Source organism: Phodopus roborovskii, unplaced genomic scaffold (genome assembly GCF_943737965.1).
Source record: "Phodopus roborovskii unplaced genomic scaffold, PHOROB, whole genome shotgun sequence".
In the NCBI taxonomy this organism is placed as follows: domain Eukaryota; kingdom Metazoa; phylum Chordata; class Mammalia; order Rodentia; family Cricetidae; genus Phodopus; species Phodopus roborovskii.
Window position 1 is genome coordinate 363703 of NW_026125958.1, and position 20381 is coordinate 384083.

The 20381-nt window shown below is 37.8% G+C and overlaps 1 protein-coding gene across 13 annotated transcripts in view; it reads left to right on the plus strand.

Moving 5' to 3' along the window:
* The window catches only part of Cask (calcium/calmodulin dependent serine protein kinase), a 309975-nt gene that overhangs the window by 248068 nt on the left and 41526 nt on the right, over positions 1–20381 (plus strand). For all 13 annotated transcript variants that reach the window (XM_051179168.1, XM_051179169.1, XM_051179174.1 and 10 more), the window contains 2 exons: positions 11525–11602; positions 13986–14066. In XM_051179168.1, the coding sequence (XP_051035125.1) occupies positions 11525–11602; positions 13986–14066 (159 nt within the window). The remainder of the gene's footprint in view (positions 1–11524; positions 11603–13985; positions 14067–20381) is intronic.

Consider the following 20381-nt stretch of genomic DNA (forward strand, 5'->3'; position numbering starts at 1 on the left):
TTGTATCTTTAAGATGACATTGATTTAGTAGACATGTTTGGAATAGAGTATTTTTAGAACTCAGAAGTTTCCTAAAGGAAAAATGAAGTAGAACTTTTCAGCAACTTAGAGTCTGGATAAATAAGTTACAACAGTTTAAATGTGTAACAACCTCTCCAGTCAGGAAATGCCAAAACTATTTCTCATGAATTCTGGACTTAAATATCTGGAATGAGAAGCCCTGAGGACCTTTGGGGTCAAGTTACTGGTAGCCTCCTCCCCTCACCCTTCTAATCAGACTCAAAGAATCATCAGCTTTGGCAAGTTCTAGCTAGCTTGGTGGTGGCCCCAGCCCAGTGGTGGTGGTCTTTGTGCAATTGCATACTTCCTAGGGCTGAAGATCAAAGTGTTTTTGTTTTGGGGAGTCACTTACTCTACCATTTCTAACTGGTTAGGAAAAAAAAGACTTCCTTATATTTCCATCTCTGTACTATAAGAAACAAGATATCTGAAACCTGGGTTACCTGGTTCCTTTTAATGCATATAATTCTTCGTCCCAAGGCAATGAAAATTTGGCTCTCTCTATATTTTTTAAAGGTTTTAGGGGCCATGCTACTAGGGATATACCTTAGTAGCAAAGTACTTGCCTGGCATGCACGAAATCTCCAGTTTTCTCCCCAACACCACAAAACAAAACAAAACTTATAATTTTAAACTTAAACTTTTAAACTTACAATGGGAAATGTTCTAAAAATTGAATTGAGATGATAATAATTATGTAACTATTAGTTGAGGTTCTCTGCCATACCAGAACCAATAGAATGAATACATACTACAAAGGGGCTTACACGATGTAGGCTGGATATCCAACATGACTGTTTACACACTGGAGAAGGTGAATACCCAGTATCTGTTCAGTCCACAACATTGGATACCTCAGCAATTCAAATATGGCCCTCAAGGACTGCAGGATTCCTAGACAGCTGCTGCTCTTCTGTCCATGTTGGACAGAACAAGAAGCTGGACTCCACTGTCAGCAAAGAAGTGACCATAGCCCCACCAACAACAAGATAAGATGTATTTGCCAGAAAGGAACAAAGGGAAGCAGGCTCGCGAAGCAGCACTGTTTTTCTCTTAGACTCCTTTTTCTCAGACGGGTGCTGCCCTTCCGAGAGAGGTCTTTCCTCTTGTTTGTTTGTTTTTGTTTTGTTTTGTTTTTATATTTTTTTAAAAAAGCATTTAATTGGGAGGTTACTTCAGTTCCAGAAGGTTAGCGTTCATGATCTTCCCAGCAGGGAGCATGGCAGCAGGTAGGCATGGTGCTGGAGCAGTAACTGGGAGCTTACATCCTGTTTTTGTTTTTTAAGTGTCTTTCTACATATCCCTAGCTGCCCTAGAACTCGCTTTGTAGACCAGGCTGAACTGGTAGAGATCTGACTGCCTCTGCCTCTGCCTCAGATTAAAGGTGTGTTAAAGGGATTTTCCTCTTGAGAACCTTCTAGACTTGCCCAAAAGTGTGATTCTGACTTACTTAATCCAAGATTCCATCAAATTGACAGGCAAGATGAAGCATCACAGCTATACATTTACCCGAACTCATCAATCTGTTCACTTACAATGGGCAAACTGTGCACTAAAACAAAGCTCTTATAAGTGACAGAAGCAATCAGGTTTTTTTTTTAAACCTATCTTAGCATTTTTGTATCCTTTCAAGATGAAGTTATTTTAGGACTTAAAGATGTACCTTAGATAACAGAATGCTTACCTAGCATGCAGAAAGCCTGTATTCAATCCCCAGCTCTCCATAAATTAAATATGGTTGTACATGCCTGTGTCCAAGCACTCAGGAAATGGATGCAAAAGGATCAGAAGTTCAAGGTTATCCTCAGCTACAGAATGCATAGACACCAGCTTGAGATACATGAGACCATATCTCAAAAGAAAGAAAGGAAGGAAGGAAGGAAGGAAGGAAGGAAGGAAGGAAGGAAGGAAGGAAGGAAGAAGCACTATGAGTTATAAATATTATATCAGTGATGAGGACATATCAGAACAGTATTCATCTCATCATTCCATCTACATTCAAGTATGTATTTGACACTTCCCAATCGTCACAGATTCTGGCAAATGTTCTATAAAATAATATCACCATTTGTGTCTTTTTATGGTTGTGATATAAACCCAACATTAAATTGACCATTTCCACATGCTTTGTTTTGTTTTGGCATTGACTGTCATATTCCAATCAAACCATTTATTATGTTCATGGAAGAAATCATCGTAAGATTCAAAATAAGAAAAGTTAAATCAAAGCTAATTTTCCAGAAATGTGTGTCATAATTCTATGTATTAAAATAGTTTTGTATCATTTTTAGTTTTTGGAGATTTCTTTTTAACTATGTACATGTATGTACATGTGCACATCATTGTGGGTGCCCACAGAGGCCAGGAGCGCATGTAGGATGTCCTGGAGAGCTGAGGTTACAGCAGCTGTGAGAGACTGTGTCCATGCTGAGAACTGAACTCATCTGTAAGAGTGGCACATGTTCTTACCCACTGAGCCATCTCTCCAGACCCACCTTCAGCAGTGTAAAGTGTACAGTTCTATGGGGTTAAGTGCATTCATGTTATTGTAAAGCCATTGCCACCATATGTCTCCAGAATTCTTTCCTCTTCCTCAACGGAACCAAAACATAAAACAGTGTCGCTTAGCTCATGACAGCCATAATTCTACTCCCTGTCTCTATCAGTATTACTATTCCAAGAACTTCAGTGAGTCACACAGTATTTACCTCTTTTTAATGTTTTAAAGTATGTGTGTGTGTGTGTGTGTGTGTGTGTGTGTGAGAGAGAGAGAGAGAGAGAGAGAGAGAGAGAGAGAGAGTTGCTTAGGCGCACATGTGCCATAGTGCATTTGGACCTTTCAGGAATTGACTTTCTCCTTCAACCATGTGGGTCCTAAGGATTGATCTCATGTCAACAGGTTTTTTGGGGGGCAAGCAACTTTACCCTTTGAGACATCTTAGTAGTCCAGTTTTTGTCTTTTTATGACTAGCCTATTTTATTTAGCATCATAATGGGTACCTGAATATATATGGAATACATTCAAACAGACAATGGGGGGGGCTATTTTTAATTGAACAGATTTGAAAATTCTGTAGTAAGTTTTGAGAGGAAAAATGTACTAATAGGATAGACAAATATTTACTCCATAAAAGAAAAAGAAAATATCCTGGTGGTTTTGATATCCTTTTATGATCTGTGGAATCACAATGCATAATTGTGTAAGACATTTTTCTTGGGGTTTATAAATTTATAGCCTCTTCATTTTCTTGAAAATTCCATTTTAGCTTTGGTAATCTTTCTTTGGGACCTGTATGGACTGTCTTTGTGCTTTCTCATATTTAATGATACTAAGGATGTGTGGGCAGCCCCATCGTGCTATCTGCACTGTCTCATGTTTCATCATGCCAATTGTTTATATTTAAGGGGTGGGGTTTCCCAGGCTATCCAAGAACTCCTCTGCTCGAACCTCCTGGGGAGGTGTTTATGCAGAAGATCCCAAGTTGGTATGTTAATTTGAGCAGAAAAACAAAGTGTAGATCTCAGAAATTTTTCTCTAATTTACAACTTCAAAAACTCATCTGTGAAAGCTGTTTGTCAGATCCCTGTATTTTGGTGTTATATCACCTACCTTTCCTTAACATTTTGCTTAATTTCATGAATTATAAGTGAAAAACATCCTTTTGCCCATCACTTCTTAGTTCACTAATGTGTGATATGTGGGACTTGGTTCACAGTCACAAAAACTATGAAGGAAGTTCCTAATAAGATAGTCTGCTTCTTATCTCGTCACTGTCATTTCATGCAATCTTGCTCATACTCAATAATTTATTATCTGTCTTACTACGATTGCAGGTACATTTCATTATTTTCTGGCTAAGTACGAACTTGAATTCTTTTCCAACAGGAAGTTGCTTCAATGTCTTTAAAGTGAGTGGTTGCTAATGAACTTCATTGTCCTCTGCAGCTCTACAAACCTGTTCATTATTTGGTCAATGCTTGCAGTCTTGTTGTAAAAATTATAATCATACCAGGCAGTGGTGACACACACCTTTAATCCAAGCACTCAGGAGGCAGAGGCAGGTGGATCTCTGTGACTTTTGAGGCCAGCCTGGTGTCTACATAGTAAGTTCCAGGATAGCCAAGGCTATGCAGAGAGGCCCTGTCTTGAAAATTCAGAAGTAAAAAGTTATAATCTGTCTCAAGTGGTTTATGTCATTGTTCTTTGATATGGTTTTCTCTGCGGGAGGCGGGGGAGATAAAAAAAAAAAAAAAGCAAATTGGTTACACAGCGCCAGGATATTTATTTCATAGTGCCTTCCCACTAATTCTATTTTAAATATTCAATGATAAATAAAACAATGAGCAGTAACTGCACTTTGAGGACTACACAATTAAGAGTGAGATGTAATGGAGTATGACATTTTAACAAAGAAACTTTATTTAATGTTTTACAAGTAAATTAGAAGTGATATATTAATTGATTTCATCTTTCTGTTGAAGAGCTCAGGAGATAGGAACTGAATATTAACACTGAATTTCCTCTGCTTCATTTGTAACATCTACAGCATAGAATGCAGCTTGCCAATGGAGCTGTGCCTATTTCCCTTCTCTGAGACAGAGGTGAAGTGTGTCAATGTAGCTGTGTGTGGTCATGTCTGACGCAGTGCCAAAGACTGGCGGGGAACAGGCCTGTCTGGGAGTGACAGTATGAGACAGCCAATTTCCCTTGCAGCTGTTCACATTTCCTTGTTTGTGCCTTGATGCTATGTGTGTGGTTTGGATATAAATATATATGGTGCTGAACTTGAGTAGCTAATTTCTTTAGAAAAACAATGCAGTCATAGAGTTCCACATCCTTGTTTTTCGTCTAGGAATAATTTATTAGCATCTTCTCATCCTCTTCCCTACTCACTTCAGCATGCCCGCTTTATGAATATGCTTCTTTATCTTCAGATTTAAGGAATGCAAATAACATTTTTTTTGTTTTTTGTTTTTTTATGTTGCCAGACCACCTTGAATTTAAATTTTTACAGCAGAGATTACAAGTTCTCACCCTCAAGCCAAATCCAGGCAACCTCTTGTTTGATAAATATTTTATTAAAACACAGTCATGTCTGTTCATTGTTAACAGCTGCTTTTACACAAAACAACACGCTTTAATGGTAATGACAGAGACCAGATAGCCCCTAAAGCCTAAAAAATTTCTATTTGGCCAGGATAAGACTAAGATCTTAACATGAAAAAACTTGCAATTAATGACTAATAACTTCCAAATCATATTTACTTTATTTTTTTCATTTTCCATGAATAGCACTTTCTGAAGTTTTACCCCCAAATATGACTAAAGACATCTCCCTAGCATAGGTTGTTAGTTCTTATGTATTACTAAATTCTAGTGTAATCCAAAGAGATCTGGTGTGAGACAACAGGCTGCTCTGGTTATGTAAGTGCAACATCTCACCTGAGTAGATATTAGATATTAGGTTTCATTTCTGCATTGGTCAGCTTCTAGTTGCTATGACAAAATACCGATATAATCACCTTAAAAGGAAGAAAGATATATTTTGGGTCACAGTTTTAGAGGTTTGAGGTCAGTTCTCCCTATTGTTTTTGGACCTGTGGGAAGGCAATACCACTTCATGACATGCAAGTAAAGAGAAGGGAATGGAATACTGGTATCAACTTCAAAGGTACAGCCCCAATGACCTAATGTCCTTCTACTAGGCCCCACCTCTTAAAGGTTCTACCACCTCCCACTAGTACCACAAGCTAGCAAACAAGACTTTTAATACATGGGTACTTGGGTGACATTTATCCAAACTCTAGAATTCTCTTCACAATGAAGGAACAGAATTGTGTTGCGATCTAAGGTCTTCTCTATCTTATTAAGTACAGCAAACTTGAAAGATCCAAGTAAAGGATTAAATACGGCCAAAATGTGTTTAATTACATGGGGAGGGGGAATTTTTGTATGCAAGCAGGAGCAAATAAAAATTGTATCTGGTTCCTTAAAAAACAGCTAAAATCCATATTTCTGCTGTGCTTATTTTTGTGGCACTCTACATTCTTTTACAAATATGTATTTACAATTTCTAGGTACAAGTTCAAATTTTTAATTTTTGAGGAACCAATTTGTACTATGTACACTGTGTCCTATTATCTTATTACTGGAGAACTCTGGGGTCAAGGAGAAGAAAAAGAAGCCCTTACACAGCATGTTCTATAATCGCAGACATCAGACAGCCACTTCCTTTCTGCTTGTCAATGCCCTTGATGTGGCAGCATCCCAGAGTTGCCGCTGTCCTGAGGTGCAAATGTGCAGCAGCTTTTTGGCACAGCCTGCAGCTAGCCTCAGAAGCACACTTGTCTCCTGCCCTGTGGTGTCACCCATATCCCCTATTTCTGGGTCTTCTTGTTATGTGCAGACAGTCCTCTTGGACAGTACTCTATCAGAATGGTCTTGGGCAGGTTACCCTCTCAGGTGTTTAGAAGCACACATTCTTACCTTAGTATGCACTGGGGGTTACCCAAGGTGAGGCAAGAAAAAAAGAAGAAGAAGAAGCAGACAATAGTCACTTTTCACTTAAGACCTAAAATACCACGATAAGCCTCCCCCCAGGATTCCCTAAACAAAACTACTCCATTGCACCAATGTGGACCAGTAAGTTGCTGCAACTCAGCAAGCCCTAGCCAGAGACCAATGCAAGGAGCTCTCCTGTTTACCACTTCCAATTCCTATGCAAGCCTTTTCTGGAGGGTCCCTGCACCCTTCTCTTTCCGTGGGGAAAAAAACAATTCCCTCTCCTTCCTGTCTCAAGAAGCAGAGGAAGGGAAAATCAGATTATGTTCTTTCCTCAAGCCTGTGACTCTACACATGTCATGCTTCTGCCTTTATAGGTAGAATAAGGCTAGGCCAGGTGCAGAAGCAATGCTGACCACTATGCAACAAGCCCTCCACAGGCACCAGCAACTTGCTAGTAGACTTGGTGCCACAGATTCTTGTTGGGCTCACTTTGGAATTCTAAAGCATGTGTATGTGTGCATATATGTCATGCCATCTCAAAGGCACAGAGGAATTTTATCTGAGCACCTTCCTTACAGTATAGCCACGAAAGTGATGAGAATCCAGGCACCTGTGCACCACCTGTAAAGTCATCCTAAAGCTAGAACTGTGGTTCTTACTTCACTGTTGTCTGTCTTCCTCATCTGTACAATGGGAAGAACATGTATTTACAGAGGCACTCGCCTTGCAAAATTAGCTGAGGTTAGATGGGTACATTTATATTAAGGTCTCTGACTAGTAATTAGCATCTAGTAAATGTTCATTGTTCCTGGTAATGCAGATTGAATAGCTCTTATCTGAATTGCTTGAAAACTGACCTGTTTTATATTTGAGGGTTTTTCCAGTTTTAAATACTTGAGTATTTAATGATAATTTGGGATTAGGACCAAAGACTAAACATACATTTTAAATACATTTCAAATATATCATGTACACACAGCCTGAAAATAATTTCATGAAACATTTTTAATGTGCCTGGAATTTGACTACAATCCCTCACATGTGGAACTTTCAACTTGTAGAGTCAGTTCAGCATTTCTAAGGCTTCAGATTTGGGGCCATTTCAGATGTTGGAGCATTTCTGACTTTGAAACATTTCAAATTTGTGATTTTTTTCTTTTTTTCCTTTTATTGAAAATTAATGTTTTTAGTCACATAATATAGCCATAAAAGTTCCCTTCCCTTTATTCCACCAGTTCCTCCCCACCTCTCCTCCCATCCAGATCCACCCCCTTTCTGTCTCTCATTAGAAAACAAACAGGCTTCTAAGGGATAATAATAAAATAAAATAATATATCAGAACAGGACAAAATAAACCAGAAGAAGGAAAAGAGCCCAAGAGACGGCACAAGAAATAGACCCATTAGTTTGCACACTCAGGAATCCCACAAAACCTCTAAACTGGAAGTGATAATGCTGCAGGGTGAAAGGAGAGAAGAAAGGAGGAAAAGAAAAACAACAATAAATTGTGTATATATGATTTTTTTAAAGATAAGATAAAATGTTTTAAAAAGGAAAAGGTCCTGACACAACATTATGAGACAAGGAACCTTCAAATATACCATTGAGTTCATTTTCTATTGGCCACCTACTGCTAGGCATGCAGTCGACTCTTAAGCATAGTTTGTTTTCCCAGTGAGACTACCTTGGAGAAAACTTAAGTTTTCATTTGCAAGTGGTTATCAATAGAAGATAGCTTCCGAGTTATAAATGGATGTACGTGTCCACTGCTCCTTTCAGCTCTAAGACCTCATCTGGTGCAGACCCTGTGCATGCTGCCTCAGTCTCTGTGATTTCATATGTGCATTGGCCCTGTTGATTTAAAAGGCCTGATTTTCTTGGTGTCTTCCATCATTTTCTGGTTCTTAACACTCTTTCTGCCTCTTCTTCCACAGGGTTCTCTGAACCCTGAGAGGATTTTATGAGAAATCCCTTTCAGGGCTGAGTGTTCCAAAGTCTCTCACTCTCTGCATATTGTCTAGCTATGGGTCTCTGTATCTGTTCCCATCTGCTGCAAGGGAAGCTTCTGATGATGGCTGACCTATGGGTATTGCAGAATGTCATTAGGAGTCATTTTATTGCTACTTTTCTAGAGTATTTGTGTTTACTCTAGGTCCCTGGGATATCTGGTCTCAGGTTCTCAGTCACCCAAGCAGTGTCATGGATGGATTCCATCTCGTGGAGTTGGCAACTAGAATGACTACTATTACTCAAAAGTTAGTGCTGGATAGAAGATTTCATCTGTAGTGAGTCCAGAGTGAGGCTCAAGGATGTCTCCTAGGTACCAGCTAAAAGTCTTCAAGACAGTATACTGGCTTGTAGTTCAATCCCTGATGAGTGCTGGGCCTAGCACCAATTTTTTATTTTTTCTAAAAGAAACTAAACTGACATAAGAACTATACTTGGCCTAATAAGACCAGGTTAAAAGTCAAGTCTCCAAGTTCACACATTGGGAAGGGCAGTTGTTTGTTGCTCTGTGAGTAAACGTTGGTATGCACTTATTAATTGTGTAAATAGAAAGTAATACTAATCATATTTGAAAGTGTTAGAAGTAGTGTCAGCAATAGCATTGGTTATGAAAAAGGTAAAGCTTTTTGAGGTAAAGAATTTACACTATAAACACTGCAATCAACCGAAAAAGCCTTGAGTTAAATTTGCTATTCTTTTAAATGGACTTGAGATCTTACTGTTATTATTCTTTATCTGAGTTCTTTAAGCTTTAGTTATTAATACATTGACATCAGGGATAACTAAGTATGTTTTTTAAATTACACTTCTGTGTGTGAGTGTGTGTGTGTGTGTGTGTGTGTGTGTGTATGCACTCATGCCACAGTACATGTGTAAAGGTCAGAACAACTTGTGTGAATCTGTTCTCTCCTTCCACCATATGGGTTCTAGGGATCACACTTAAATCATCAGGCTAATGGTAAGCACCTTTGTCCCCCAAGCCATTTTTCTGGCCCACTAAATAGTTGTGTTGTTTTGTTGTTTTGGTTTTTGAGACAGTCTCTTTGGTAGCGCCAGCTGTCCTGGAACTCAATATGTAAAAACTCACAGAGATCACCTGCCTCTGCTTCTGGAGTACTGGGATTAAAGGCATGCGCCACCATTCCCAGAACCACTAAATGTAGTTTTTTAAAATATTCTTTAAATTATATTTGTGTGGGTTTCAGAGGAAAGCCTGCCTGAATTGGTTCTTTCCTTCCACCTTCCACCATAGGAGTCCTGGGGATCAAGTTCATGTTGACATGCCTGGCTGAAGGTGTCTTTATATAATGAGCAATCTCTCAGGCCCACTGTCTTCTTTAAGTGTTAAATACATAACATGGTGTTTACTATCAATAAAAAATTATGTATTAACTACAGACACAGTGTTGTAAGATTTATTCATTTTGCAATTTATATTTAAATATTTCTGACTGATACTTTCTCTTTTGTTTTGGTTTTCTGAAGTGGGTGGCATTCACTTTGAGGTTTTCTTAATATTTTATATATGAAGTATTTCATTTCTTTTCATAAGTTAGTCTGGGAAGCTAATGACTACATTATTTCTGTAAGCTGGGAGGTAGAAGCAGACAGAACTCTCTGAGTTCAAAGACAAGTGCATATCTACAAATAAGAGGCCAGCCTGGTCTACATGGCAAGTTCCAGGCCATCCAGGGCTACATAATGAGACCCTGCTTAGATATATTTCTATTAAAAAGTACATTTTTTTCATTCCAAATTTTAGTTGGCAATCACTATAAATGTAAACCTTGAGAAAACTGACAGTATCCACATATATCTTCCCAAGGATTTGACCAAAAAGCATCCCACCAATGCCCTATAATGTTTTGAGTAGAGTAACATTTTACTTTTCTCCTTAAACTATTTATTCAGTCTTCAATTCAATAATGCTTTCCTAATTAATAATGTTATGTAAAATGGCCCCTCCTCGATTTTCTCTTCCTCATTTTATAATGCCTCATTAGGAATTTTTTAACATATGGTATGGCCTAAATATTTACAAGTCATAAAGATTTTTCTGGCATTTAGCTATAATCTGAAGAATGTTTAGAGTCAGTATTTCACCTCTGGACTAGCATTGGTGTACAGAGAAGAGTAGGGGGGAGGGACAAACAATCCCCAAATCTCAAGCTGTTTTAAAGAAGTTAGGAAATAGAAACCATCAGACTGACCAAGGTCACTTTTAACTCTACTTTTCAAAGCCCGCTGTTGACTGTGGGTCAGTCCATTTGAGCTAGAACTAGCATTTCAATTGCACTTCTCAATTACACAGTATTTCCTCTGATGAATTAGTGTTCTTTAGCAAGTCCATGCTTGAATCACTCATGTTTGTATGGGGGTGTAAGTGTATTCGGCTCTTTTTCAGTCTTGTCACACTCTGAATTTGCAAAGGCAGAAGAGACAAGTTTCTGTCCTTGGCCCCCTGCTAAAGGCTCCAACACTGATTTGGATGATGAACATCCTTATCCTTAGTAAGACAAGAAAAACCTCTGGGAGAACATTCCTTCCTAGAAGGAGTTGGCTTTGCCCTTTCCCAAGATCTAGGTTTCTGTGAAAATTCTTTTAGACTCTTCTTGGCCAGAAAGCATTCTTTCATTTTACTGCAGTCACATTAGTGAATGTTGCTTCTGTCTTAAGAGAAACACTGGGGTTGCTGCTTATATTGATAAATGTTAGTTGCTAAGGATAGAATTTTGCTTCCTCTCTTTAAAAGTATTTACTTTAAAAGATATGCATGAAACTCATACTCTGACAATTTCCCTTGAATGATGAACAATTGCAAGAAAGATCCACTGACAACATCTCCCTGACTTCTTAAGAGGAAAATATTGTCTGTTGAAACAATGAATAGAAAACCGTGAACTGGAGCAATACATGATGAGTATTGATTGGATTTTCTCCTTTGCTTTTTAGCTGTATGACAAAATTAACACAAAGTCTTCACCACAAATCAGGAATCCTCCAAGTGATGCAGTACAGAGAGCCAAAGAGGTAAGTGACATCTTTTTCTTCAAGCATTTAGCATCGTTACATTTGCTACCTTTAAAGAAGATATTTGTGCTGTATGTTAAGCATACTCTTTAGGATTGCAGTTTGACTCATACTCAGATTTCGACTGCTAAATTTATCATTGAACAACTATGTAGGGAAGAAAAAAGTCTCAGAAACACTAGTTCCCAGACTTCTCCTTCTGGTTTTGCTGTGTAAATGAACATATTAATATAGTCTTTCCTTTTTAATGTTATTTTTACTGTACCTGGTAGAAATAGGCATGCCTTAAAAATCTGAGTTGCCTTTTAATGTGGTACTATATGGAGGTTAATTGACTTTTGATAACAATTAAATAGACCGAAGTCATTTTTATGCATCATCAGTGGTCAACACATAAAAGTTTGCCCCAGGCTTTTTCATCCTTGCCTATTATAGAAGCATGGCTTTGCAGAAAGCTTGGAAATCAAAATTCACTCAGAATCCTATCACCCTAACACAGTAGTTTTCATTTTTCTATCTTTTTCATTTGCGTATAGAATTTGATGCATTATCAATCAAAACATATTGGTTTGGGTCAAATAGTATGTAATAAGCATTTTGTACCTCTACTTGATCTTAATGAATGTAGCTCAATGACTGTATAATTTTTTTTCTTATTACTGGAATGATGTAGAAATTACCCCATTAGTGAATACCCTGGTTTTTTGTTTGTTTGGTTTTGCTTTTTACTGTTCGATCTTTTAAAGTCTTTTTGCAAATAAAAATTTCCTTTAAAAATATTTCTTACAAGATATAATTAGTAAATGAAAGAGTATTGAAGAAATAGTCCCTTTCTTAGCAGATTTGGTTCTGTTTTTGTTTTGTTGGGACAGGATCTCATCATATAGTCCAGTGTTGGGATGACAGAGTGTACCATCACAGCCAGCTTCCTAGCAGATAGGAAACATGACTTTTGATATATATGTGTATATATACAATATATGTTTACATACTCACTGAGTAGTACTACTGGTGTGAGTAGGTTAAGAGAAATCTGTCTTAATTTGCCCAGCAAGCACTCTTTCATTCTTTGAAAGGAATTATACTATCAGGCAGGAATCATGATTCACTGCCCAATCTTGTCAATGCCCAAATAGACAGAGAAGCAGAGACACTCTGGGGGAAATCCTTTGTCCTGGTTATACAGGTGAAGAATTTCCCCTAGCTTAGGAGAACACACCTCTGTACACAAGATTATAGGCTGTGAAAGTAGCAAGGGAGACAGTTTAGAGAAGCAGAGAATACACCAAAGAGCACTACTTTAATTTCATTAAGCAATATGAACTAACTATATAACCAGCAGTAAGAAATACCAGTATGGGTGTGAGTGATAGGGTGCTGAAATCTAAGACTTGGGCCAAGTGAACGCCTTCCTGAAGTTCTGACAGGTTGAGGCAGGAGAATCATGCTGGTTGAAGGGCTATGTGCCCCTTACACCCAGTGGTGCTGAGGCAATCCTGAAGCAGTCATGTGCACATAGAGCAGTAATGGGTGCCTACTCAGAAAAACAGAGGGGCTGGATTAAGGTAAACAGGTGAACTCCGTTTCTGGGTAAAAGGGAGAACTTTTAAGAGCAGTTCACTTGCAAGCAGCATTTTTGCCAATGTAAACAAACTGGTAATGCCTAATTGGTGAGGAAAACTTGACTGCAGAAGAAAAGCTGCTGAAGGTATTTGAGTTTATATTTTGGTCGTAGATTCGCTGGAATTTTATCAAAGGAACAGAAGCATGGTTTTCTCTGTGTTGGAAAACAAACATGGAGAACAGCATTACTCCCACTAGTCTGCAAGGATAATTACTTGAGTGTATTCTAAATTAATTATTCTACTTAGTTAGCATTCTTTTGGATATTGTTTTCACTGAACCTCTGATCGTGTTTTTAAGGAAACTAGAAGTTCTGTTCAATTTTAAAGGCTATTATTAACTTTCAGTATGAGCTGATTTGGGGGCCAAATTTTCTCATTAACCTACATACATTTTTTAAACCTGTAATAAATACGTGTTACAAGAGCTTCCTTTTTTTTTTTTTTTTTTTTTTTTTTTTTTTTTGTTTTGTTTTTTTTGTTTTTTTTTTTGTTTGTTTGTTTGTTTTTTTTGTTTTTTTGTTTTTTTGTATTTTGTTACCTTTGGGTCATAGCTATTGAAGGCAAACTATTATTGCATTTGTTTCATTTTACTCATTCTTAGATTTTAATAACCTTTCCAAAGGTTATGTTTCCAAAGTAATTGCTTTCCCACTACAAAAACCCACTGACCCCACTGATGGTTTTTAATTTAAAGGAGTTCCATGCTTTGTAAATCTTATATCATTTTTCACTAGTATGCATCTTCTTTGTTTTTCTAGGTATTGGAAGAAATTTCATGTTACCCTGAGAATAATGATGCAAAGGAACTAAAGCGTATTTTAACACAACCTCATTTCATGGTAAGTAACACATCAGTAGACCTAAAGCATACTTTCACAAGAAGGTTTCAATAACCTTCATAAAGCACTGCTAGTGTCATCAAATGTATTTTAGCCTGTACAGTCATGTCACCTACTGTTGGGATAAATTCTGAGGAATATGCCATTAGGCCATTTTGTCATTGGAATCATATCCTTACAAGAGCCTAGGTGCTATAGGCTGCTAGTGTACATCAGGCTACACATGTATATAGCAACATCCTTGGAGGTGCTTAGAATCATAGTGAGCAAAACAACATGAAATTTAACAAGCACAAGAGAAATAATGAAATCGAGAGACAAACTGAACACAAGCATGTGAAGCTAATGGCAGATTAGCCAGGATAACACAATGTGTGTTTTTACAGTAAATGTGTTGCTTTTTTGTTTTCATTTTGGTTTTGGTGCTGATTTATGTTTGACATATGATCTCACTAAGTAGCCCAGACTAGCCTCCAATTCAGCATCCTCATGCTTTGGCCTCTGAAGTGCTAAGGTTATAAACGTATGCTACCATGATTCAGCTTTTTTCTAAGTAGAAGGAGCACAGTGTAAAGTAATGACAAAATGTATAACAGTAAAGAATTAAGCCAGTAACATCATAGCAGCTCTCTAGTGTGATGTCCCATGGATAACTATATGTATTATGCTTTCATCTGACTGGCTGTGCAGTTGGTTTGTTTACACTAGCATCACCACCACAGTCATTTAAGTAGGCACTATGCCATGAAGTCACTGGGCCCTAGGACTCTTTGGGCTTCAATATAATCTTGTATAGATAGTATACCATTGACTGAAATATCATTTTGTGTTTCATGACTATAGTAACAGACTGAGATTATAATCCCAGATAATAACAAATACTTTGATTTTATTGGTTTTGGTAACCTTATATCATAGTAACTCTTCAAGGACTTGTGCAGTGGCTCTTCAAGGACTGTGTCCACCTCAAATGCGAGTCTGCCTCCTTACAGTTCTTACATCACTCACTAGAACTCTGTGCTGTCTAAACCACGGAGAGCTATAATTGAGCACAATTTTTAATGAAAATTGGCTTTGGCTTTTGCATTGTATATATTTAGAATCACACATGTACCACAATGCATGCATGGAGATCAGAGAACAAGTTGAAGCAGTCTTACTTCTACCACATGGTTCCAGGAACGAAACTCAAGATGTCTTGTTTAGACAGTGCAGAACTCCTATACATTTTTCATTGGCTCCTATGAAAAATGGGAATAATGGTTACATTTAGCCAGTTGTTAGAAATTTGAAATAGCTAAGAAACTTTTTTCGTAGAAAAAAGTCCTTAGCTATCTACTTATCTGCAGTTCAAAAGTAGAATTGCAGGGGTTGGCAAGATGGCTCTGTGTTTGAGAGTGCTTGCTGCTCTTCCAAAGGACCCAAGTTCAGTTCTCAATACCCGCATCAGGAGACTCATGACTGCTGTAACTCCAGCTCTGGAGTATCTAACATCTTCTGGCCCCCAAGGTCATCTACACAAAGGTATATGTATATACCCAGGCACAGAAGTAAAAATCATGCATATCTTTTTTCTTTAAAAAAAAAAAAGCACAATTATAACATTTTTAAAACAGCCACAGCTCTAGCTATGGAATATATGCAAAGAAATGAAAATCCAGCCAACTGCCCTCTGAGTGAAAATATGACTTTAAAACCTTGTTGTTTTACTGCAATCATCTATTTTAAATGATAGTTTTAAAATAATAGTTATAATGTAACATGTCATATCCTTACAGGTGAGTTTTGACATACATGCTATTTCATTGTCCGTGTAATGTTTCTAAAACTTTAACATTGTCCTTCAAAGTAAGCATCTTGAAAGAAGCAATTTCCTATATCCCCCTACCTAATTTTTGTAGACATTAATGGCCAAACTCAAGCACATCTCTGAGAGTGTTTAATTCCATTCTGATTGTAGTGAATTAGAAATATAGTTCTGTGTGTGGGTGAGCCTACTTTTAGAGCTGAGGTGTGTCATTGTAGAACTTATCCCACCTTTGCTATTGAAGTCATTCTTAATTACTCTAAATCGATGTTAACCCTCTCTTCTCTGTTTCCCACTTCCTATTCCTATGTGTGGCATTCTGATACACGCTGACCTGCTGAAGCAGGCCCTTTCCCTGGAGAACGAGCCTAAGCAGTTCTCCCATGTCTGTCCCAGTCTCAGCTTAACTCTGTGAGCTTGTGATCTCATTCAATCATTGTTGCCATCTGTATACCAAAGCAGGAAAATAAAGGGATCCCCATTAGTATCCTCAAATTTGAACAATCTCCAACGAGTTAGTTTCCCTTGAGATTATTTTGTTCACTGACATTGCATATATGTTTCCTCATATTACAATTCATTCCTCTTCAGACATAGTGTCTTCTAAGGGATACGTGTGATTAAAACTCTAAATTCGGGCAGGCCTGAGGTTAAACTCTGTCCTTGCTGCTGTGAACTAACTCTGAACTCGAGCTCAACTTCTTAAAGTTGTAGTAGAACCAAATAGATCTGCGTACTGTACTGTACTTAGCCTGTTTTCTGCCTCAGCAGTGTTAGCTAATAAGAATTGTTAGTTTCCCCACAGTGGCTGACATCTGCCTGTGTACAGAGCTCACATTGTACGCTCTCAGTAAAACACTGAGCACAGTAGTAACTGGTCCATTTGCAAGGAGGTTCACTTTACCACTCACTGCTCTGTGCAGTATGTTCTCCACATTTTTGAACAACCTGTCTGACTATATAACCCGAGTTCACTTCATAGAATTATAGAGGACCATTTCAGACTAGTAAATCTTTCAGATTTGAAGGAAACCAACTAAATAAATTAGTGAATACCCAAATAAGACCATTTTAAACGATAAAGTTTTTCCCAGAAAATCATTAAAGTTTATACAGACCAGTTCCTCACAGCTTACCTATCTTCTAAGCCTTGTTTTATTTTGCAATTCTGAACTTAGAGAGAATGGTGTGTGTGTGTGTGTGTGTGTGTGTGCGCGTGTGTTTCCCTATCCCTACCAATAAACATTTTCAGAGATAATAATTCCCCTAATTCTTTGAATACCTAGCTCAGTATCCACGTGCCTACTATGCTCCAGCTATATTATGCTAGCCACTAGGGATCTAGTTCAGAATAGGAAAAACATAGTTCCAGCCCTCATGGAATTTCCCGTTTCGGTGAGGCTGCAGGATGGGGAGGGGTAGATGATTAGAAACAGACTGAACACATCGAATAACATGGTAATTTCATACAGTGATAATAAATATGAAGAAGAGATTGTAGTACAGGGACAGTAGTAAAGTGTGAGCTACATTATATCCTTGGGGGAAGCCCTTCTGAAGAGTTAGCTAAGTGAAGAGCTGGCCCCCTGACCATTCAAACAGAAGAAAGAAGCAGAAGGAAGTTGTGTAGTTTCAAGGACTACAACTAAGTCCATTAAAGATGGGATTTTGTAAGAGGGAAGAAAGTGGTATAGAAATACTTACAGAGCTAAGTACAGAGTCTAAGGTTTTCTCCTGGTTATAGAGTGATTGCAAGCAAGAAAATATGATCCAGTCCATGCTTTCAAGGTTGTTCCTGGGCATACTAGCACATTCCTGCCATCACAGCACTTGATAGGCTGAGGTAGGAGAAATGCCACAAGTCTGAGTCCAACCTGAGGTATATAATGGGTATCGAGCTGGCCAGGGCTACAGAGCAAGACCCTGTCTCAAAGGAAGAGGTAGAAAATTCTGGAATTCACATGTTGTGAAAGGACTGTAGGAGAGAGACCAATTAGAAGACACTGAACAAAATGATGGAGGCTTACAGAAAGTTGGGGATAGTAACAGGATGAGATTTTGTGTTGGAGATGGTAGGATGGTAATTGAGATGTACAGTTGTGTGACTATCCTCATTAGTACAAATCGCCCTGTGAGGTAGACATTTGTAAAATGGCCTCCCTAAAGTTCAAGCCAAATATGCTGGCTTCAAAGCCCAGACTCTACTCTTAAAAAGCAGGCTATTTGTAATGCTAAAGAATTTCCCCATAAGCTTGTATTAATATATTGATAATTCTTGAATAAACATACATGTGGATAATGTCCCCTGAAAGAAATAAAATTCTAAAATATATATTAAATAAGCTTTTAAGTACTAAAGTTTTCTGTCTTATACATGTTTTTAATAATGATTTTTAAAAACCTGGGTTTTTAAAAGTAATAATAGCTATGTAGAAATATTTTTTAGTCCATTAACATTTAGTAAGATTTAAGAAAATATTCCATCATCTATTCTATCTTTGTGAGTCTAAAGTCCTATATGTACCTTATCTTTAATCCTAACTAAGGAAAACTATAACCATAACTATCTGTCTTCAACTCCTTCAAAGACCACAGAAGGATAGTATATAAACTCTAGAAATGACAGAGACATCTTGCCTTGTCAGTCACCTGAAGTTCTTCTGTAATGTTCCATCTTCAGCCTATAGGCCATAGTGTGTCTAGCACACTCCTCAGCAAAGGAGGAAACTAAACTGTCCACCTGTCAGTCACTTTTCTCTGTATCCAGCAGACTGTCTGGCAGACTCTTCCATGAAGCAGGAACTCAATACATGTTATATTTTTGTTTTACCAAAGTTCCAGTGTTGTTTTTAGCACATGTGATATTTTATACTTAATTTGCTCAAATATCTGGACTTGGCTTTCTAATCATTATAAACAGAGCATTTAATTATCAGTTACCAAGTACTTAAAGCACAGACACTCTGGAAATACTTGCAGTAACTTAAAGGAGAGAAAATTAAGGTGCCTGGCAGGTAAAGCCTGATAACCTGAGTTCAATTCCTGGAACCCATGTGGTAGAGAGAGAAAACAAACTCCTGCAAGCTGTCCTCTGACTGCCACACATGTGCCATAGCCAGCATATTCATGGGTGCTAACACATGTGCACACACAGAAACAGACAAATGTAAAAACAATTTAGGGGAGAGAAAACTTAGGATAAATTTAAGCTCTGTATGGCAACCCAAACCTGCTGTCCAGCACTCAGGATGATGAGACAGGAAAGATGCGAATTCTAGGCCAGCCTGTTTATATAGGAAGACTGTGTCTAGAAACAAACTGCCAGCTATTTCAGCCTAGTGCTGATTGCTCAATCCTCCCCTGTAAGACATCTAAAGGAAAATATTCAAACTTCAGTTTCCTTATTTTTATCTTATATATTCTTTTTTTTTTTTACCTTCTTCTGAGCATTCTGTACATGTTTCCCTTTTCTGTTTGCATGTGAATTAGAGTTGAGGATTTAGTGTTGTTTTGTCTTAACAGCAGCAAATGCTGGTTAATATCAAGTGTGACCTTATTTGACAATATAACTTAAACTTTTTAAAAATTCAGGTTGATACTACTTTATGATTAAGGGCCTATTCCTTATAAATAGTACATTAAATGGAAGTGCCTGTTTATAAAATTTGAAAGGATGGATGAAATAGTCTACCAAAAAAAAAAGACATAAACAGTTTATCCAATTCATGGGACTTCAGGGCTGACCTCATCCCCATGAGAGTTTGCCAGTATTTACCAATCAAAATATTATGAGCCATAAAAGACATCTCCATGCCTGGTATGATGAACCTGATCTTAACAGATGAATTTCTCTAGTTGGCCTCTTCCTGATTTGGCCTCTCTACTCTAAATCTTAGCTTCTTTGGTGGCTACCATTAAAGAACAGAAGAAGGATTTGCCCACATGGTCCAACCTCCATACTTGGTAGCCACGGTTCCCAGTGCACTGAGGAGCTGTGCGTTTTCAGTGCCCTTCAGTAACCCTCACCTAAACTGCAGTTGAGAACAGTGGCCTGGGGTTGTGGTAGCATGAACTATTTCCATTAGGAATAGAATAAATGGATTACTCTGAGCACCTATTGATAACAAGTCAGCACCATCTCCTTTCTGGTTTCAACACATCATTACCTTATTTTTGCCCTGTATGCATGACTGTAAAATAGCTAAGCATGGCTCTGATAAGCCTTTTAGGAAGTGATTTCAGATGGTGAAATACTATTTAATTGCATTTCACTACCCACACATATCTCATTACCACACACATGACAGATGAAAATGAAACTAAATTTAGAGTTCACATGCACACTACTATATATAGTAGTATATCTGTATAAAGTTGCCAACAGTAGTCAGTTGTAAATTCTCTTTGAACTAAAATTTCTCATGCTTATTAAAAAGGGTTTATAATGGGACAAAGCAGGAAGATACCTGTTTTAGAGAAGCAAAAGAGATTTATTATCAAAGATTACC